General features: G+C 42.4%; 2 protein-coding genes across 2 annotated transcripts in view; one reads left to right on the top strand and one right to left on the bottom strand.

The window, feature by feature from the left end:
• The window catches only part of LOC103368186 (liprin-alpha-3-like), a 36,039-nt gene extending 19,463 nt beyond the window's left edge, over nucleotides 1-16,576 (bottom strand). The window contains exons 1-12 of the mRNA XM_008296465.1: nucleotides 16,495-16,576; nucleotides 16,226-16,401; nucleotides 6,541-6,642; nucleotides 6,145-6,384; nucleotides 6,003-6,062; nucleotides 3,565-3,693; nucleotides 3,374-3,466; nucleotides 2,721-2,773; nucleotides 2,526-2,619; nucleotides 2,176-2,310; nucleotides 1,303-1,386; nucleotides 951-1,082 (exon numbers count right to left, since the gene is read on the bottom strand). Of these exons, the coding sequence (XP_008294687.1) occupies nucleotides 951-1,082; nucleotides 1,303-1,386; nucleotides 2,176-2,310; nucleotides 2,526-2,619; nucleotides 2,721-2,773; nucleotides 3,374-3,466; nucleotides 3,565-3,693; nucleotides 6,003-6,062; nucleotides 6,145-6,384; nucleotides 6,541-6,642; nucleotides 16,226-16,401; nucleotides 16,495-16,576 (1,380 nt within the window). The remainder of the gene's footprint in view (nucleotides 1-950; nucleotides 1,083-1,302; nucleotides 1,387-2,175; nucleotides 2,311-2,525; nucleotides 2,620-2,720; nucleotides 2,774-3,373; nucleotides 3,467-3,564; nucleotides 3,694-6,002; nucleotides 6,063-6,144; nucleotides 6,385-6,540; nucleotides 6,643-16,225; nucleotides 16,402-16,494) is intronic.
• A 3,341-nt stretch (nucleotides 16,577-19,917) lies between these two features.
• Nucleotides 19,918-20,788, top strand: part of LOC103368193 (uncharacterized protein C9orf117 homolog) — a 14,511-nt gene continuing 13,640 nt past the window's right edge. Inside the window, exon 1 of the mRNA XM_008296472.1 lies at nucleotides 19,918-20,018. Coding sequence (XP_008294694.1) covers nucleotides 19,918-20,018 — 101 coding nt within the window. The remainder of the gene's footprint in view (nucleotides 20,019-20,788) is intronic.

The following is a 20,788-nucleotide window of genomic DNA, read 5'->3' as shown; positions in this document are numbered from 1 at the left end:
TACACTTTCATACTTGTGTAGGAGGGATTGTCTGGAATCTGGCAACATCAGAACCAAGATGGTGGGATATTGTATGACTTAGAAATTGGAGAGTAAAAAAAACAAAAAAAAACAGCTGTCATTATTTTATTCAAGTGTGCACGTACTTGCAGAGGTGGCAAAGCAGGCAAATGTTTGCAAATATCAGCCTTATGGTAGAAAATCTGCAGAAAGTAGCTGTGATTTCAAAACTGAACAATTTGTTACAAAGAAAAACAAGTTGTACCTTTGAAAAGGGTGAGTTCTGTAGTTGATTTTGACATGTGCTACGTTGTGAAATAAGAGGGACTTTGGGATTTATTCAACCAGAAGCAGGAGTGTAAAAATGGAATGGAATACTTTGGGAAAATTTGATTTCTCTTCATATTATTATTAATGAAGTATATCCAAATAGGTGACAACAGCATCATTCCAAAGCTCAGGTTTCGCTTTTGCTTTTGATATACTCCACATTTTTGCATTTTTGAGTTCATGTGTCAGTCAAACAAGAGCGGCCGGCATGGAGACAGAAGCAGAGCTGTAGCTATCAAAGAGAAAATGGGAAGAAAGCGCAAATCAAGGGCGCAAAAGAAAGTAGATTAAAAATACTAAACTGTAGCTGGATGCTTTACCCAAGTTTTACTCTATTTTCTACAGTGGGATGGATTTTTGTATTTATAAAAGAACACAAAACCCAAAAGAGACGCAAAAGCGACCTGATGTTGATGAATTCATTTGGCTCTGTAGCATTTGGGGATCTGCTCAAGTTTAAACCGGTCGCCTGCTGCAGGGCAGAGGACTGAGCCAACAAACCCGACACTTTGAGCAAAAGGGTCAAATTTTTATGGTCTCATTTTAGGGAGAGGATGGAGTATTCTTCACAGCAGTCTACAAGGTTTGGATGAAGTTGGGGTTCGTTTTGCTTTGGTCACCTTTTCCTCCAGAGCTGCCATCCTCTCCTTCAGATGGAGCTGCAGCCTCTCGTTGGACTCAGACAGCAGCTTGTCCACAGTGTCGGAGAGACGCTTGTTGTGTTCGTCGTTCATCCTCTCCCTCTGCCTCGCCTGAGGGGGAGAGGGAGATTAAAAAAAAATAAAAAAAAAAGTCAGGAGAGGAGGGAGGAGAGTTATTGGCAAGCATTCTGCTCGACTGAGAGACAAAGATTCCTATCTGAGTGTGCAACAGTCAAATAGAGGGTTTAGAAAATTAGTGCGCCTTTGTGCGGCGTAAAGACCTGACAAAAGGGAAGAGAGAAGGGAGATGGGAAAAGTGAGCGTGACTCACCCTCTGGAGCTCCTGGTTCTTCTCCTCCAGTTGCGCCTCCATCTGTCGCAGTCGCTCCTCAAAGTTGCCATGACGCTCCTCCGCCTGAGTGATCGCAGAGGAAGCAGGGTTAGAGCGTGAGCCGCGTCGCAACGCTGACACAAATTAACACAAAAGGAAACAGCTTGTTGACCGACTCTACCAATTAGTTACATGCCTGTACAGATCAGAGAGCGACGGGGGAAGTTTGTTTGCCTGTTTCTTACAGGGCATTAATCTTGTGCATCCACAGAAGCCGCCCTGCCCCGACATGCAACTAGAAACTGAAGCCATTTAGGAGGTTTGAGTGCAACTTCTGTTGGCATGAGGGGGAAACTGTGTTCACTGTAGGTTGACAAATGCGCAATTAAATGGGATGGGGTGAGCATCGCAAATTGGCAGGCTGCGGTGTGTGGCATTGGTTCTTGCAACATACTTGCTTCCACACAAATAAACATTAAATAAATAAATCAGACAATTATAAAGTATTTGTGCGGTGTACAGTTCTCGACGTGTTGAGTGCCAGGGGATCAAACAGCACTGAGCCGGCTTTCATCTCAGATTGTTTGCTTATGAGTTGCTTGCACGGCCTGGTAAAATATTTGATGTTCATCTGTGATTTGACGTGTTGCCATTAGGTCATGCATGAATGCACACAGACTCACGCTTGCTTGTATGTTCATGCTTGCACCTGCCTGCAAACCTGCATACGTGCAAGTGTGTCTCTGCACAGGACATGCATGTAATATTCTAATTTTGTTTCATTACACCGAGCTGAATGGGGATAAATAAAGGTCTGTGAAAGCAGCAGCAGCAGCAGCGATGGTCGTGTGTGATCAGCTGATAAAGACGCACCTTGTTGAGCGCCGCCACTCTCTGGGCGAGCTGGGCTTCGATCTCCGGCAGCGTCTCGGCCCTCTGCAGGGTCTGCTGCAGCTTCTGCTTGGCATCATCCAGACGCTCCTGAAGCTGCCGGTTTTTCTCTTCGCTCTGCAGGATGACAGGGAGTGGAGGTGAAACTCGGAGCACGAGGGAAGATTGCCGAGGGCAGCAGGCATGATTAAAGCCACCGGCATGGGGAAGGGGGGTGGGAGGGAAAAAAATGCACTGATGGCACGCTCTCTGTGCCAAAGTGGAACGTGGCCAAGCTGCCAATCAGCAGCAGGAACATGGACACACACGGGGATGAAAGAGTCGTTTCCCACCTGTCTGTAGAGGGACTCCTTGCTGGCCAACTCGTTTTCCAGTTTGTCTTTTATGTCGTGGAGAGACGTCGCCTCCCTCTGGGCGCTCAGGTACCTGCAGACACGACGGCAGACAGATGGAGCGGTGAGGGGAGAGCGATTTGGAAAGAATCACTGAGAGTTCATGGAGGGGTGGAAGAACAAGAAAACACAAACCTGCGTTCTAATGTGGTGATTCTCTCTTCCATGTCTTCCCTTTGACAGAGCGCCTGGGAGAATTAGGAAGAAGAAGAAGAAAAAAACTGCATGTGAAGACTGTGAAGCAGACACAGAAAGGAGCAGACGGAGAAAGCAGCAGAGGGCAAATGTTAAGTTTACAAGTAGGTGTTGTTCAAAAGGAATTCACGGAGCTTGAACTGCTGTTATCTGAAGAATGATAATGACTGTTTAATTGTTGTTGTTGACAGATCTCAGAAGCACCACTTATGGAGTTGCACAAGACAGAGAGAGAGAGAGAGAGAGATGGGAGGGGGGGAGGCACAGGGGTGAGGAGAAGCCGCTCAGAGGGGTGAGGACACACGAGAAGAGGTTCGCTGAGTAAACTGGCTCGACCGCCTCTCGTCCCAAAATGCTCCGCAGGCCTTTCAATCAGCTGCCAGCTACTGATTAACATCCCTGCACAGAAAAAAAAAACAAAAAAAAAACACGCCTGCAGCTCCACAGATGACACCGTCACCATGGCGACAGGGCTGAGGCTGGTTTGCGGCCGCCGCTGCCAAGTCGGCTTTGTTACCATAGCAAACTGTTACATATCTTCTGAGCAGAATAAACTCGTCGTGCCACTGTGACGGACACGTCGAGTTCCTCACCTCCTTCACGTCCCTCTGTAGCTTTTGGTTGGTCTCTTCCGACCGGGCGAGCTCCCGCCGGGCCGACGTCAGCTGCTCCTCGATCTCCCCGACCTGATGGGGAGGGATGAGGAGAGAGGGCATCAGTTTTGCTCTGTTTGGTTGGTTTTGGTGAAAACATCCGACCATGAAAGCAGATCTGAATCCGGTACCTGTCTGCACATGAGGGCCAGTCGCTCCTTGAGCTGCCCCAGCTCTGACCTCTGCCGCTCAATCTCACCTTCCCGCTGCCGGTCGATCTCACCATCGTCCAAGATGGAGGAAGGGCCGTTGGGAAGCCGCTGAAAGAAAAGAGAATGCATAGTGATAAAGTTTGGATCAGGGGTTTGTGGTGACTGAAATTCCTGAAGAAATTAAACTAAAATATAACATATTCCTAACAATCTGATTTGATTTCACTTTAATATCAGAACATTTTTTCTAAAATTTGTCTTGTGCTTCAAGACAATTTCACATAAAATAAATGGTCGCTCCATTTAAAATTATGACATTAGTGGAACAAATTCTGCTCAAACATCTCTAATTTTTTACAGTGTGAAACTGTGCTGTTTGTATGAAGATATGTGTGAAATTTTAGCTTGATATACCAAATACTTTTCAGTTTTGTAAATTTGCCAGTAGATCCATTTGTAGCACATTTTTTCGCAAACTGAAATCGGAGGCTGTTTGAATGACATTATCTCAGGAACTATTCAAGATAAACGCCTGAAGTTTACACGGTTATTTTTCATCATTTCATTGATTCAGAGTCTGCAATATTGAAAAAGTGACAAAGGGTATATAATAAGGATAATAACAATAATGATGATGATAATAATAATAATAATAATAATAATAATAATAATAATAATAATAAATAAATAAAAATACATATTCATATAAAAATAGACTAAATGCGTCTACAAATGATTCAGAAAACATCACCAGTTTACGTCTTCATTACTAATGTGTTTGTTAATGTGAGCTCAAAGATGTGGCTTTTCATGATGCTTCCATTTGTTTTCATATTTCAACTCAACAGTAATCATAAATGATTTGATGTACTCATTCAGTGTTGCATTCTGAATCAATGACATGATGAGAAACAACAGTGAAAACTTCAGGCTTTTATCTTTAATAATTCCTCAGATGTTGTCGCTCGAACAGCCTCAAAATGTTATGTGCAAAAAAACTTGGAAAGTACCAAATATATTGATGTAAAATTTTCACATATACCACTTGAAATATCCAGAGTTTATGATTAAAAAGCTTCCATCAAATCGAACAAGATCAAGCAGAGAGTTTAAGATGGAATAAAAATGTATTGCACACAATGATCTAATATTCTGAAAGATAAACCTTCTCTATGTGGTTAGTAATTTAAGCAAATTAAGCTGTTAATACTTTAAAGTGTAGAACTTTTCTGCCAGAAAAATTCTCACTTAGGGGTAATTCAGTGTAGAGTAGTGTTGCTACTTTTGTTTAAGTGAAGGATCTGACTACTTTTAAGGACGTAGTATTGACAATATAATGCTTTACGTTTGACTTTTTGATTATCTATCTTTGACTATCAGCGACTTCTTTGACATGGAGTCAGTTAGTTTGGAGAAGACTCTGAGTAAACGTACAGTAAATGTTGAAAAAATTAGACTAGCATGTCACCAAAAGTAATGGATTTATGTAGGAAGGCTGTTGTAGCTGATGTAGCACTTCTCTCCTTGTAAAAGTAACGCAGGCTCTTGTCTGAACATTAAGAATTTGGTCAGATGAGAGCGTATCGACCAACCAGTCGACCTGGAGGCTGCAGCGTTGACCCATCTGGAGAAAACACTTTGGCAGGTGGATGTAAAAGCAACAGAAACTCTCACTGATTGCAGCAAGTTTCCATTTGAGTCAATACAGTTTGTAAAAATAGAAAATGCTGCACAACTTCTGTCTCACTGAATAATTTGAGTGCTGCTAAACAGGAGCGAGTTCAGTCCTGTGACTGATGGCTGGAAGCCACATGGCAGCAACAGCGATCTAAGAAAATACCATATACACACTATTAGAAGAGCTGCAGCAGCTTCTGGCACCTGATCCAGCTGCTGATCGAGGAGGGAATTATGCAGCATTTTGGTTATTACATGAGATGCGCTGACTTGAAATGGAAAGCACCCAACCTTTCATCGAAGTGAATTGGGTTTTTAGTTGGTCTGTCCACACCAAAACTAAAATATGTCAACAACTATGGAGGGATTCTGATGATTGTTTTATATGTTTGGCACCAAAGGATGAAATGCTATCAGTGATCCTGTTACTTTTCCATTAATTTCATTTATTTTATTGAGTAATATATCTTGACAGCTGTTGGGGTGGATTGTTATAATATCCGGCACTTTGCTGATTGACTCTCTTTTTGTTTTGTCCATCATCAGCTCTGGAACATGACTGGAACATGTTGGCATGCTAACACCCTGAACTCAGACGCAGGTGATTTTCAGGTTTCTTCTGCTGATGACAGCAGACTTTTATGGATCGGAATGGATGTCAGAACAGTAACCATGTGGGAAAACTGTGATTGGTTTTCAGCTTCTTCTTCTATGTTTCTGGAAACTGCACATGGAATTACCTCCTTGCCGTTGTCTAGTCCCTGCTGCCGCCGTTTGATTTGCTCCCTTAAAGACACGACCTGAAACAGAGTAGAACCATCAAAGAGACTCCGTGATTCCGTTTCCAAGCTGCAGAAAAAGCAAACAGAAACAGGAACTGACCTCCTGAGAGGACGACTGCAGCTCCTCCTCCAGCACCGCCACCCTCTCCAGAGCCACCCGGAGCCTCTCCCGCACCTTCTCGTCCAGGGCTTTGTGGTGCTCGAACAGCGACTTGAGGGCTTTGAGGACCTCCACCTCGCTGGAGACGCCGGCCGGGGACTGGGCCTGCCGCTTCACCACCGTCATCCTCAGGCTGCGCTCGTGGCGGGACACCAGGCACTCCAGATGTTCGAGCAGCAGCTGGAAACACATGTGGTTCACATACAGTGAGACCGACGGAGCGCTTGATGCGTCTCAGATGATTTTGCTCATGTGAAAAGCCTTTCAGAACAGATAGAGCGGCATGCCAGAACGAGAGCAGAGCAGAATGCTGAACAGACGTGAGAGTGTACTGACTCGTGTGTTGTTCCTCTCTGCCTTCAGCTCTGCGATCTCCTCCTCTCTCTCCAGCAGCTGCTCCCGGCAGAGGTTCAGCTCTTTGGTCAGTACTGCAAACTCCTGCAGGGTCACAAGAGGGAGCTGTTATTGACTGAGAGCTGCTGCATGAGGTCACTAGTGCAGCTCATCCAAAGTGGAGCTGCAGCATCAAAGCTATACAGACAGAGAATATTTACATTTTTTCTGTTTCTGAAGCTGCATATTTGTTTTGCAAATATGAAGCCACAAAATATAAAGTTTGTCACCAGTTTCCACGATAGCAAGACTGACAATGTCTCAGCTGGAGGTTTTCTTCTTCTAACACTGGCCAGTTATCCCCAAAATTAGAAACACACATCAACAAAACATAAAAGCAAACAAAAAGTCATTGGCGCTCCATATTTTCCATCACCTCACTACAGACGGATCCTGACTTCATGTGAAAACTCAGAATGTAAACGCATTAATCAAATACACGTATGCACAAAAACGCAGCAACATTTTGGGGATTTCTTTCATTTTGCACAACATTTTCAGATCAGTGCAAACATTGGGTTTAAGTGATTGGTTGTACAGGTGGAGGAATCAGTAAACATTTTATCTTCTGGCTGCTCAGCTTTGAATTTCTACTGTTATTAAAAACATTTTAATTCCTATTATTGCTTTTTAAATGGATTTTTTTCCTTGTATGGCTGCTAAATGTTGGCTGAAATGTCACAATATTGAGAACGTTCTTAGCAAACTCCATGTTAACTCGACCAACAATGTCTCAGATGGATGTTACTTCTTAGAACTTTGGCCAGTTTTCCCCAAAAAAATAAGAAACACACATCAACAAAACTTAAAAGCAAACCAAAGGATATTTTGTAATAACCTCATACAGTGCAGTTAACTAAAGACAGATCTTGATTTCATTAGAAAACATTCATTCACATAATTTAAATGCACTAAACAAATACATGCATGCACAACAATCCAGCTAAGTTTTGTGGATTTCTTTTATTTCCCACAGTGCTTTCAGATCAGTGCATAGACTTGGTTTATTAGGTTCGATTGTACAGGTGGAAGAACCCTTAAAAAGCAAGCAGAAGAAGGAAGGTTTCACATTTGGTCATCTGGCCTTTTTTTTCCCCTGCAATTGCTCCTTTAATGTATTGTTTTTTTCTGCATGGGTGTGAAATGTTGGCTAAACGTGACTAAAACCAACAAAAATGTCAAGATTACTGAAAGGTTTACTACCAAACTCTACGTTAACTAGACTGAAAATGTCTCAGCAGGATGTAACCTCTACCAACTTGGGCCAGTTTCCCCCCAAAATATAAGAAACACACATCACAAAGCTTAAAAGCAAACAAAAAGAATCTGGGCTGTAACATTTACAGTCCATATTTTCCATCACCTCACACAGTGCAGTTAACTAAAGACAGATCATGACTTCATCACAAAAATCACACATTCATTCACAGAATTTAAACATGTGCGCATGAAAAGAAGCCTTTACTTTCCCACATTCTCTGCAGGAGGCTGCCTCAACTTTCATTTGTTTCCCACAGATCACCCTAAATGTGGTTCAAGTCGTTGGTTATACAGGTGCAGGGATCAGCAACAAGCAAGCAGGGGAGGGAAAGGTTCACATTTTATATCTTAGCTTTGAATCTGTACTGTTGGTCAAATGTTTTTATTCCTGCAGTTGCTGCTTTAATTATTTTTACCTGCATGGATATGAAATGTTGGCTGGATGAGCCTTCATGTTACCTCCTTTACCTTTAGCCAGTTATCCTAAATAATAAAAAACTAGTTTGAAGGAGTCCAGACTGTGAAGTTTACTGCCAGGTTTTTCATTTCAAACACTGCAGTCAGACAAATCTTGATTTCATTAACATGATGGAACATTTAATCTAACAGAATTTAACTGCATAAAGCGCACACATATCTGCACTTTTTTTCCCAACAAGGCTTCACCTCCCATTGAAGATTTGCCTTATTTTACAATCTAAGTTCAGCAGAGGGGTAAAAGTTGCAGAAAAGACACAATATTTTAATGCTGCTCTTCACTGATATTTTGCTGTTTCAATGGATTTGTCCCCTCGTGATGGATACATTTAAACCACAAAGAACGCAAACAAGCAAATAAAAATGTTGTTGCCGAACTCAACAGCAACTTAACTGGAGATATCTCAGCATGATGTTACAACTTTGGCAGAAAGATGACCTCAAACTGTGAGGTTTTACTGCAACAATTGTCCAATACGACATTGCAATTAATTTATTAGGAACTGCTTCACAGAATTTAACAACATTAAATGCACAACTATATGCACAAAAACTGGACATGAAGTTTTATACTTTCCCACTTTTCCTAAAGCTGCCATGTCTGATTCAGCTTTTATTGCATTATTTCCTGCAGAAAACTGTCAGAAAGCAGCAAAATATTCAGTTCAGCTGGTTGGTTTCACAATCCAACATCCACAGACAAGTGAATGTCTCCAGAAAAACTATAACTCAACATGTTGACGCTATTTTGATTTCTACTGGTGCTGTTTCAGTGGATGTCTGCCCTCATGACGGATAAATGTCGAGTAAGAGGGACTAAAACTAGCAAAACTTTGTTAGCAGACTTGACTAAAAACATCTCAGCAGGACGTAACCTTTTTCTAACGTTGGCCAGAGAAACATCCATCCATTATCTATACACCGCTTAATCCTCATTAGGGTCGCGGGGGGCTGGAGCCTATCCCAGCTGACTTAGGGTGAAGGCAGGGGACACCCTGGACAGATCACCAGTCTATCACAGGGCTACACTTAGAGACAGACAACCAAGCACACTCACATTCACACCTACGGACAATTTAGAATCACCAATTAACCTCAACATGTTTTTGGACTTTGTGGGAGGAAGCCGAAGAACCCGGAGAGAACCCACACTGCACGGGGAGAACATGCAAACTCCATGGATGTCCTCACCAGGACACAAACTGGCGACCTTCTTGCTGTGATGCAACAATGCTAACCACCACTTCACCTTGCTGCCCCCCAGAGAAACATGCAGCGCTAAAAACCTACAGCAAGTTTTCCTGCAGTTTTCTTTTGAACCCACAGAGCAATTAACTACAGTGAACAATCTGACGGATCTTGATTTCATTAGCAAACTCATACATTTAATCTGGAAGAATTTAGCAATAAGTGCACAGACATGTGCACATAAATGCAAAATGAAGTCTTGCACTTTTTCAGTTTTCTCTAAAAGTGCCATGTCTGCTTTAGCTTTCATTCAGGATTCACTTCATTTCCAATCATTCCTGTAGATAACTATTAAAGAGCAGGCAGACATTCAGTATAACTGGTTGGTTTAGCAGTCCAATGTCCACAGGGGAGTGGTAGGGAAGGTTTCCTGAAAAAGTATAACTCAGGATGTCAGTGCTGCTTCTATTGGTGCTGTTTCAGTGGATTTCTCCTTTCATGATGGACAAATGTCAAATAAAACTACCAAATAATTCCATAATTGCTGCAAATTTTGTTAGCAGACTCCACCAGAAGCATCTCAGCGTGACGTAAGCTTTTTGGCCAGTTATCCCCGACAACAAGAAGCATGCAGCGTCAAAAACCTCCACCGCGTTTTACTGCACTTTACTGTGAACCCACAGAGCAATTAACTACAGTGAACAACCTGACAAATCTTGATTTCATTAGCAAACTGAGACTTTTGGCCTCGCAGGATTTCAGAACATGAAAGAAATCTGCACAGAAATGCAGCAGGAGCTTACCCTCTAAAAAAAAAAGGCGTCTAATCTTTGCCATATCTACCGCAGCGCTCCTGGAGTCCAGGAGCCTCAAAAACCCAGGCCTCTATATAAAATCTAACAACCATGTTTATGGCTCGCGCTGCACCTGAAATTGCATTTAATTGCACAACGAGCAGAGCCGTCGTTAAATCCTGGAGGTTAAACAAGCACGAGAGCGACAGGGATGAGGTCAGCACCGTGTAATGTCTTTTATTTCCAACTGACAGCAGTCCAGTGGAATTGTTGTGATTTTGTGTAATTTACTCCAATTATGTGTAATTGTGAGGTGAGCTACATGATAGTTTCAATTAAAATCTGTTGCCTTTAGTGTAACTAAGCGGTATCTATGGCAACAAATCAACAAAGAGAGCCATTAACTTTCTGCTTTTTGTGTGTCTGTGTGTGTGTTTCTGTGATCACACACACGACTCCAGCGTGATCGTGGCGTGATGCGCGCATGATCCGGAGCACGTGAGCGCCGAATCATGTGTGTTTTTCTGAAAAACTCTTATGCAAAGGAGGCACCGATGCGTGCACGCCGCTGCTGTTATCTCTGACTCGTGTTAACAGCGATCAGTTTACCCACACGGCAGCAAACAGGCGCCTCACCTCACACACCTCTTCCAGCCAAAATGCATTTAAAAAAAAAAAAAGAAAAGGACAGCGTGTACAGTCAAGCCTCCGAGCTGAAACTGGGAGGAGGAATCGGAGGGTTGAAAGGAGGAAGAGGCCGGTTTTGTGAAGATGGAAGAGGAAGGATGAGGGAGGAAATTGCTGCGTGCAGATGGCACCGAGAATATCATAATTCTGGGATTATTCATGTAAAAAGATGGACCGCTGATGGTTTTTCCTGCACTTTTTCCTCCATCTGAATCTCCCCCTGTCATGATACGCAACATCTAAAACAGACTCTAGAAGCCACCTTATTAGTATGCAGCAATATGCAAATGGACTTGATTTGTTAGTCTCTGTGTGTTTCATGTCACCAGTTTTTTCTTTTTTCTTCTTTCCTCTCTGTGCCATGCTGTCGCTGCCTCCATCCCTCTCTCTCTCTCTATTTTTCTCTCTTGGCAACACACACAGACAAACTCGGTGAACTCATCCACTGTAGACTGTATCGCGCGGATCCATGTGTTCCTCTGTCGGTGTGTGTGCCTTTTCTGCAGATGTGTGCGCCATATTGATCTCCTCTCGGTGAGCTAATGTGGCCCTTTAACGTCCAGTCGCTCCCCCCCCCACCCCACCCCCCCTGTTAGAACCGCTACATCTGTTATTTCATTTTGATATTTCAGGCGTAGCGACGGAGAAAAATAACAATGAGGGAGGCATCATCGAGGCCCGAGGCGACCAACAATGACTCCTGCCTGAAAATAGAGATGGAGCCCTTCTGTATTGAGTGGAATTACAACATGATTAGCTCTCAGGCGCTGGGATGTGGGATAATATTGGCTTCTGTGCTACAGGAGCAAATGTGACATTCTGCCATCATCTCTGGGCTTCAGGTAGCTCCAGTTTGTGCCTCACGTGTATTAACGTTGCATTTGAAAAATCCCAGAAGGTCATGGAACACTGGCTTCAGCTTTCATTGATGATTTGTTTAATTTCCAAGAATCCTTTTAGAAGATCACCAGAAAGCAGCAAATATTTGGTTTAGCTGATCAGCTGAGGAGTAAAAGCGCCACAAAATGCACATTTAAGCTGCTATGGATATTTTTTTTCATGATGAATAGCTGTCAACTATGAGGAACCAAAACAAACAAGCAAATCATTTCAATAATTGCTAAAAAATTGTGACCAAATTCCGTGGAAACTTCACGAGAAATATCTCAGCATGACGTGTATTTGTCAAACGCTGGCGCAAATACTTTTTTAAAACCCTCTGGATTAGAAAATATTCTGTTTTAAAAAGATTTTCAACAGTTTTTCCAGTTTTCCAATCCAAACAGAAATGGTTGCTAAACATGCACGACGGGAACCAAAACTGCCAAGACTATCACTGGGATCAAAGACTTGCTCTAGTTTTCAATACTTTCTATTTTTAGACAGAAGAATTTGTGTGAGTTTTTTTTCGGTGCAATAGACAAAATATTGGTTCATTCAGATCTTTAAAGGAGTTTTAATCAATTCTGTGCATGACAAATGTCTATTCTGCTCATCAGACTTAAAGGGTTTGCAAAGATTACATGAAGGTCTTTTCTTTAGCTCTGTGACGATTGCAAATACAAAGGTGGTACATACTGAAGCAAGCGGCTAGTCAGCTTCTATTGACGAGCACAAACAACTACTAACATATTATTTACTGAATGACGCTTCAATCATCAAGCATCATTAACTAAAACTTAGACGCAACAGTTAAGTGAGTATTTTAGAAGATCTTTTTTCCACAGTTAGTTTGCAAAGTAAACTCTCACATTGAACATGTGATGAGCTCATAAAACATCTTTGTTCCAAGTCATAATTGTACATTTCTCTCCTGGTTTCAGCTTCAGGATGATTATTGATTTGAATCAACTTCATATTTTCTGGATCGATCAGTGAATCTTTTGGTCTGTATGTTTGAAAACAGTGTTCTAATAGAATTACTTACGTATTTGCCTTTATTTAGGATAGAAGCAGTAGAAATAGACAGAAGAAATGGAGGGAAACAACCTGAACTTAGTGCCACAGCATTGGAGATAGCGTTAAATACATCTCACATTGCAATTGTGATTTCAAACAACGCAATTAGCAAATCACAAAGTCGGCAATTTAAGATATACGTTGTGTTGCGTGTCTGGCCGAGTTTGTCGAGTCAGTGGTTTTACAAATTCATGCCGTCCTCCTTGTGTGAAGCACATTTTGATAGTATCTCATGTGATAATGTTCCGTCGCATGTTTTAAATGTAGTACACGGCAAATACTGAATTGAAGATTGACTTTAAAAAAATCAAATTGCAATATCTGTTAGGAGAATCTCAATATACAGATATTTTCTCTGAATCACACAGCCCTTACTGCAGCCATATAGAATCTATCTGGTTGCCCCAGAAAATTATTCTTAAATGGGCTCTACAACATCTGTGAAGCTAAGACAGTTTGTGCAAATGCCTTTTGCTGTCAAACTGACCATCAGAAATTCAAAGATTGTCTTTTTTCTATCAGAGAAGATGAAGAAAACACGTAAATATATGCTTTTAAGAAACTTCTATCAGTGACTGCTTTTGCTTAAAGTCTCTCTCTGGTTATTGATGAAACCCCAAAAAACTCATCTCTGCTCATCACAGTTGCATGTTCAGAAGTTTCTTCAATGAATACAACCCTTTCCTGTCTTAAAATGGCTTAACTGTAGCTCTAGACTGTTACTTCCTCTTGAATGTGCAGATCTATGAAGTCCCAGCTTCCATCTGCAGCTCGAGCACACCAGCTCACCGACAACTCAAACGCCGTCAAACTACTGTGTGCTTCACAATGCTACATGGTAATATTGGACTAATTCAGCCACACATGTTCAAACCGAAAAATAAAACTCGAGTATCTAAATTCTGTCTGTTGACTAATTGATTTATGAACCGGCATGCTCTGGTGTGACGTATATAAAGTTAGACAGAAGTGCGTTTTCTCTCAGCCGATCAACAGAACCGTTGAGGTCTTCGTCCGGGCTGCTGCAGTTTAAACGCCCCCAACAGGACGGTAAAGCAGCTCGACTCAGCGCCACCTGGACCGGCTGCAACATTAAAATCCTGCTTACAGGTTCACACATCAATAATTCAACACTGTAAAAGGAACCATTTTCACTGAGAGGACTTTTGTTACAAGAGTACCTTCTACTGATAACAACTGTTTACTTTGACGGCGGTCTGATTTCGAACGCAGTGCTTCCACATGTAACGCTGTCCATTTTCAGCATGTTTTCACACATTTAAGCACCTTGAATTTCAAATAGCTTAGCTTCCTACTTTTATCAGCACGAAAGTTCATTTAAAATGTGCACAACAAAGGATTACTTGAGATATCAAAAGGTCATTTTTTTTACGACTATATTATTTGTGTGCGTTTACTGTCTGATGTTCAGTGGACTTGGCTGTCACTGCTCACAAGGATAAAGTCACGCTGATATTTTGTTGGTGCTGCACATAAGAGTTTTCAGCAAAGTATTTCCTTCGTTTTTTGTTTTTTGTGGTTGCACATACCTCAAACTACACATATTGATCTTTGTACTCACTGAAATCAGCGTATAAAACTACAAAACTTACAACAAAATGGCGCCATTATTTGCATTTCTTTGATCTCAACAGTCTCCCAAATTATTAAAGTGAAGTCTAATTGGCTAATAGTATTTTTCCTGCTCTGGCAAATACAAAAAAATCTAAAGATGCTGGCACTGTGGGTCCAAGAATAAAGAAATATATATTGTAACCTTCTGACACCAGAAATATGTGTGAGAATAATGTAAATATTGCACGTCTTGTTCCATAATATTCTGCATTTAGCTACGAAACTCACTAAAAAGCAGACGAGCTGTGAGCAGATTGAGTGAACTTTTCCTTTAGTCAAAGTTATAATTTGGGAAGCACATATGTTGTTGTTTAAGCACTTTTTGTGACAGTAGAAACCCTCCTTTATTCACGCCTTTAATCTGAACTATTTCACTTTCACTCGCTGAACGTTGAGCAGTTTCTGTTTTTGCTCCTTTTTCCTCACTGTGGCCTCATTTTTCACTGCAATATAAAGTCCTGCACCTTTATGGAAACAACACAACCATGATTAGACAGAGAGAGAATTACAAAAATATCTTCTGTGCAGTATGACACTGTCTTAATGCCATAAATCGTATTAAAGAAAGTTTTGTTTGATTATTTATTTAATGAAAATTGAAAAAAAAACAAAAAACCTACATGTGCAATATTTTCCATCCATTTTTATCTGTTACCAGTACTGGGGGGAAAAATTGTCAATCAATATGATAGATATTTTACGACTATTTTTTGAATTTGTAACATGTTTCCGGTCCTCTCTGTGAAAACACTGCCTGCAGTTCAGCCCAGTTGAGCCAACAAGTCTCAAAATGTTTGTCATGTAACTGTTGTTCACAGCTGAGTCACGAACAGCGTCAAAGTTGCACCAAAGAGGGCAGAATTTTTAGTTGTTTTTTTTTTTTACAGGATCTGGTTATCGCAACTTTTGACAAATGTAATATTTAGTAGAAAGAACTCTGACTATCTTTTTCTTTAACACACTGATAATGGCACAAATCAAACTGCAGAAAAAGCAAAAATGTGAGTTTCTTTGATTATTTACTTTGTAAAAACTGAATAAACCTGGAATCAACATGTACAACATTATTTCAAGTGACCAATGCTCTTATCAATACTGGAGGAACTTTGACTCCACATACTACAGATACTTTCACGATTTGTATTTTTAAGTTATTCCCATAGCATTCTACTGGACTAAATACTTAGTCCTGTCTGTTTTGTGTAAACACAGCCTGCAGTTCAGCCCAGTTTGTTGTAGCTGAGTCATCTGTCTTCCATTAAGGCACACAGATTTTTTTTGTTATATACAGAATCTAGTGAGAACAAACTGTTCATTTTAGGGGATTTTTTAGGTGTAGAATAAAGTGAGTTTGATGGAATGTCATGATTTTAAGCTTAGATTAGGTTCAGCTGTCCAGCACAGATGATACACAGCTTCTAGCTCTGATAAATGGTTTAAATTAGTTGATTCTTCAAACCTTTTCAACCTTTCTGGTTTCAGAGGGTTCAGTAGCCTCTTAACATACAAAATGAGGCAGATTTTTTTCCCCCTGAGTTGGATCTGTGTGTCTAAACCAGCTCTGTGTGACCCTGTAAACCCTCTCAGGTGGGTCGGCAGCTCCCGGCCCACCTGAGCGTCCCGAGTACCTGCGGCAGGGCGATGGACAGCTGCCTCTGGAGCGACTCCTTCTCATGGCCAAGCTCTCGTAGGCGGAGGTGCGCCGTCCCCAGACTGTCCTGCGTCTCCCTCAGGCTCTCCAGCAGCCTCTCCCTCTCCGTCAGCATGTTCACCATCAGCGACTCCAGGTTCCCCGTGCTTCCTCCTTCATCTCCGCCTCCACCTCCTCCTCCGCGAGGGTCCCGGCTGCCGTAGCCACCCATGCCTCCCATCCCGCCGCCCATCCCTCCTCCTCCACCGCCCGCCGGTGAGGACGAGCCGCCGCCTCCTCCTCCTCCACGCCCGTCTTCCGAGATGGTGGGCATCACCTCGCACATCATCTTGAGGCCCGGATCTGAGACTTAGGAACGATGAAAGCTTCTGCTTGTTGTGGAGGTTTACTCTCAGTGTCGTTGTGGGGGGAAGGTGGGTTTGTGAGTGAGAGAAAAGTGGGGAGACGGTGGAGGGTGGCAGGGAGGGGGAAAAGGGGTGAGGTGGGGTGCAGGGGTGAGGAGGGAGAAGTGCAGGTTTGACCTCTGACCCCCGGGCCCAGGATTCACTGAGCTGCCACAAGAACCTGGACACAGACACAAAAAAAAAGAAAGCAAAAGATGACTTTCTAGAAGCTGGAGGCCACATCATGTAGGAATGTGTTTCCAGACAGGTTCTGATCCATCCCATAACCACCCTGATGGAGCCACATCCAGACACACACAAACCAAACATACACCTTTTTTTGTGCGTTTTTTCCCCCCCAGAAAACCCTCCCAGAGAGCCGTTGCAGCACCACTGTCTCCCTCTCTCTCACTGACTTTGCATCGCTGGAGTAATTCATCCATCTGTGCATGTCTCGGCTTTATGTATCCCATAATGCTAATAATGAATGCGCATGATGCACGGAAATGGACGGTGGCTTCTTTCACCCAACAAAACGCCAAATCCAGAACCAGCAGCATCAGGCCTGGAGGTGAGGAGAAAAGATGCGGCGCTGTTTCTTACATTTATGTGGAGGAAAGAAAGAAAGAGAGAGAAAAAAAAAGGGTGTCATCATGAATTGTAATTACGGGCTGCATCCAGGAGGAAATAAGGATGCTTTTCTAGCCCATCTTTAGAAATATTCCGCCTGGATCTGGAGGTTTATCCTCCTCAGGGTGTCGGCACAAAGAATTAGCAGCTGTCTTGAGGAAATAAAAGGCCCAAATTTAGGTGGAAACAGGCGATTTTGTTGCGTTTGAGGCTGAGCAGGATCTCCTCACACCGCTATCACATCATGGTGGGAGGTGCCAATCATCCTGGAAATGATGGAGGCCTAATTAACGAGATTAAACCGGCAGATATTACACAATGGGATTATTTTTCCCCCTCCCTGATATGATTAACCTAAATGTCGCCAAAAAAAAAACAAAAAACGGTGCGCCCTTTTGGCTTTATTCCGACTGCGAGGCGTCTATTTCCTATCAACACCCCACTGCCCCCCCACCCTGCTCCACTCCCCCCACCCATAAAAACAGCTGGACGGTCTAACGCACGGCTAAGATCTGTGCGCCGCCGCCGCCGCACATCAGCAACGGATTTTTTTTGGGTCCCCGCATCCAACACGGAGCAATCTGTGCGTCTTACCCTCTCCATGATGGACAGAGAAAGGAAAGAAACGCGCATCGTCGGCCGGTTCACTCCATCAGAGCATCTGAGAGACGGAGGCTGCAGGTTATCCCCGTTCCAGCCCCGGTTACCAGCCTCCCCTTCCCCTCCCTCTCTGCTGAGGGGAGCGACGGCGCGGATCAGCTGCTGCGTCGAGCTGCGCGCATTACGCACAGGACGCATCCGGTCATGACGTTCACGATAAAATCCGAGAGTCTGGAGACATGTTTGACTCCAGTTTCGCTTAGATGTACCGGTGCAGCAAAATCATAACAACCCAGCTCTATTGTCCTTCATCCTTTTCAAAAATACCAATTTTGTTAGTGTCCCATTGGGCCAGTTGTGTACCAAGACAATCCTTTATCAACACCACAGAGGGGAAATTTGCAGCGTTACAGCAGCAAAGGGGGAAGTGCACAAAAGTAAGGAACAGAAGTGGAAAAATAAAAAAATAACAAGACTTTTGCACTGATTCTTTCATATGTGGAAATTGAGATGTTGCACATATTATTTGTGGATGTGGAAAACAACAATACTACACATTGAAAAACAATAATACTGTACAAGATTTTATTCAGTGAGTAGAAATACTGATTCAAGAAACACTGATGTTACACAGATTATTCTGTAAGTAAAAATACTGAAATGTGCAAATTCTTTTATATATAGAAAACAGCAGCTTAAAATGTACAAAATGCACAGAAAATTCATAATGTACTCTTAAAATGGGACTGTGCTTTAATCAGGGGTAAGACGTTTTTGAGAATCACAAAATACTCACTCTGTCAGAAATCATTTGTCTAATGTGGATCAAATGTGATTTCTCTCAAATATCAGTCATGTTTTATCTCAACAACTTAGAGAGTAACACCAAATTGGAAAAAAAAAAAAAGCTTTAGCTCATTGTTTCTAATAATCTTACTTCTCTTAGCATGTAAACGATCGTAAATAAATCTTCTACAAATACTTTAAAATACATGGATGTGCATAATTTGTTTTATTGTCGTATGTTGTTTCCATCAATTAGTTTTAAAAGGCACTGATGTTTTTTGTTTTCTTAAAAAACACAAAAAGTATTTTTGTTGTACGGTTATTTGAGGACAATAATCGTTCATATCTGCCTTTTTTAAGCTGAGTTTTTGTTTGATCTTTTAATGACAATTCAAATGACACAATGTAAGAAGGAAACACCCCACTGCTGCTAAATATCTTGTGTACAGACATATTAAGCCCATCTGAAGCCAACATTCATTTGATATGAAGGGTGGCTGAACAGAAAGGTTTAGAAAAACTGATTTGCAGGACAGATGCAGCAAACAGGCGTAATAATGTAATTGATATATCGACTGACTATGAACATATGTACACATTCATTCTGAAAAATAAGAAATTCTTTTTATATCCCTGGTAGAAAAAAAAAAAAAGCAAAAGCTTGAAACCTTACTTTGAAAACACTTCCTGGTGCTTCATCCTGTCTTCCTGATGTTTCTGTGCACCTTGACCACCTCCCCTCCTTCCTCTCTTGCTCCTCATGAAGATGCTGGGTCTTAAAGAAACACGTTTTCACTGTATTAAACCTCCCGAACTCAAACTCACCTCCAGCTGCGCATTTCTGCCTTATTTTCCACATTTTTAAACAGCAAACTGAACCTCATCATCAGAGCTGTAAAGCACCACAGTCACTTTCTCAGTTTATTCTCATCACAGTCAATATGAAACTTGCCAACATGATTGAATAATTACACCCTCTAGTGTCCGAACTGGGGAAATGCAGCGCACTACTACAAGGTTTTAGGCCAAATGTCTAGATTTTAGGGAAATCATCATGATCAATTGAACGTGGTCCCGGTCGTTCATTACAAGGGTGCAACATAAATTTTGGTGTTTCCGCCCGGTTCAAGCAAACTTTCATTCACGAAGTGTTCAGAAGAATGAGTGAGCTAGCTCGCCATGCTAGTCCGGAGCAACGTAGCTCGTCACTGCAAAGAAAAGAACTAAACTTTTTTTTCGGAATAAAGTGAGTAACCTAGATACTACGAACATGGACAATGAGTGGGAATCGCTGCTGGCAGACGTTGAGAGGAAGCTGGTGACGCTAACTCTCCCTGAACTTGGATGCGCTATGCACAGAGCTTCAGCCCAGTGAGGAGGTGAAAACATCATGTCGGCTACTGAGGAGGTCAGTCCTGCGTTATCTGGAGCGCGAAGACATTACAAGTCGGGAAGATACGGGACTGTCAGTGCTGTTAGCCGTAAATGATTTGATCAACACCATGAACGCGGCTGGTGGCGGTCGTGAAGCTCCAGGAGGAGGATCTCGGAGCGCCCCCCTGTGGGACGAGATGGTACTGCAGCGGCACACAGCGATTCAGCAGGCTCAAGAAGAGCGTCGGTCCACACCAGAGAATCACTGATCAACTCTGCAGGCTCAGGAGAGTCGTCCCGAACTAGAGGACAAATGAGTTTGCATCCCATCTACAGGAAGGACTTCAGGATTATTGGACAGATTGGTGAAGTGGGACAAAAAGATAAACTAAATTTCACCAGCCTTGAGAGACAAATTGAACGTGGATTAAGAAAAGGCTATGATGAAGGTGAGGTAGTTGAAGCAGTCCATTGCACCTGAAGTTAAACTGAAAAGCTACTTAGAGAGCAGGCGAGAACTGTCACTGAGTTCTTTAAGACAAGTCCTCAGAACACACTTTATAGAGAAAGATGCCACAGAACTGTATCATTCACTGACCCGTGCTGTCCAAGATGTAAAGGAAACTCCAGTCCAGTTCTTAATCCGCACCATGGACCTAAGACAGAAAGTATTGTTTGCATCTGAGAGAGCTAAAGCAGGCCTGCGGTATAACCCTGAACTCATACAGACTCAGTTTTTGCAAACAGTCCTGACGGGTTTACAGGAT

Source organism: Stegastes partitus, unplaced genomic scaffold, assembly GCF_000690725.1.
Source record: "Stegastes partitus isolate 25-593 unplaced genomic scaffold, Stegastes_partitus-1.0.2 Scaffold1130, whole genome shotgun sequence".
In the NCBI taxonomy this organism is placed as follows: domain Eukaryota; kingdom Metazoa; phylum Chordata; class Actinopteri; family Pomacentridae; genus Stegastes; species Stegastes partitus.
Note: the sequence above shows the minus strand (reverse complement) of the source record. Positions and strands in the feature narration are given on the sequence as shown.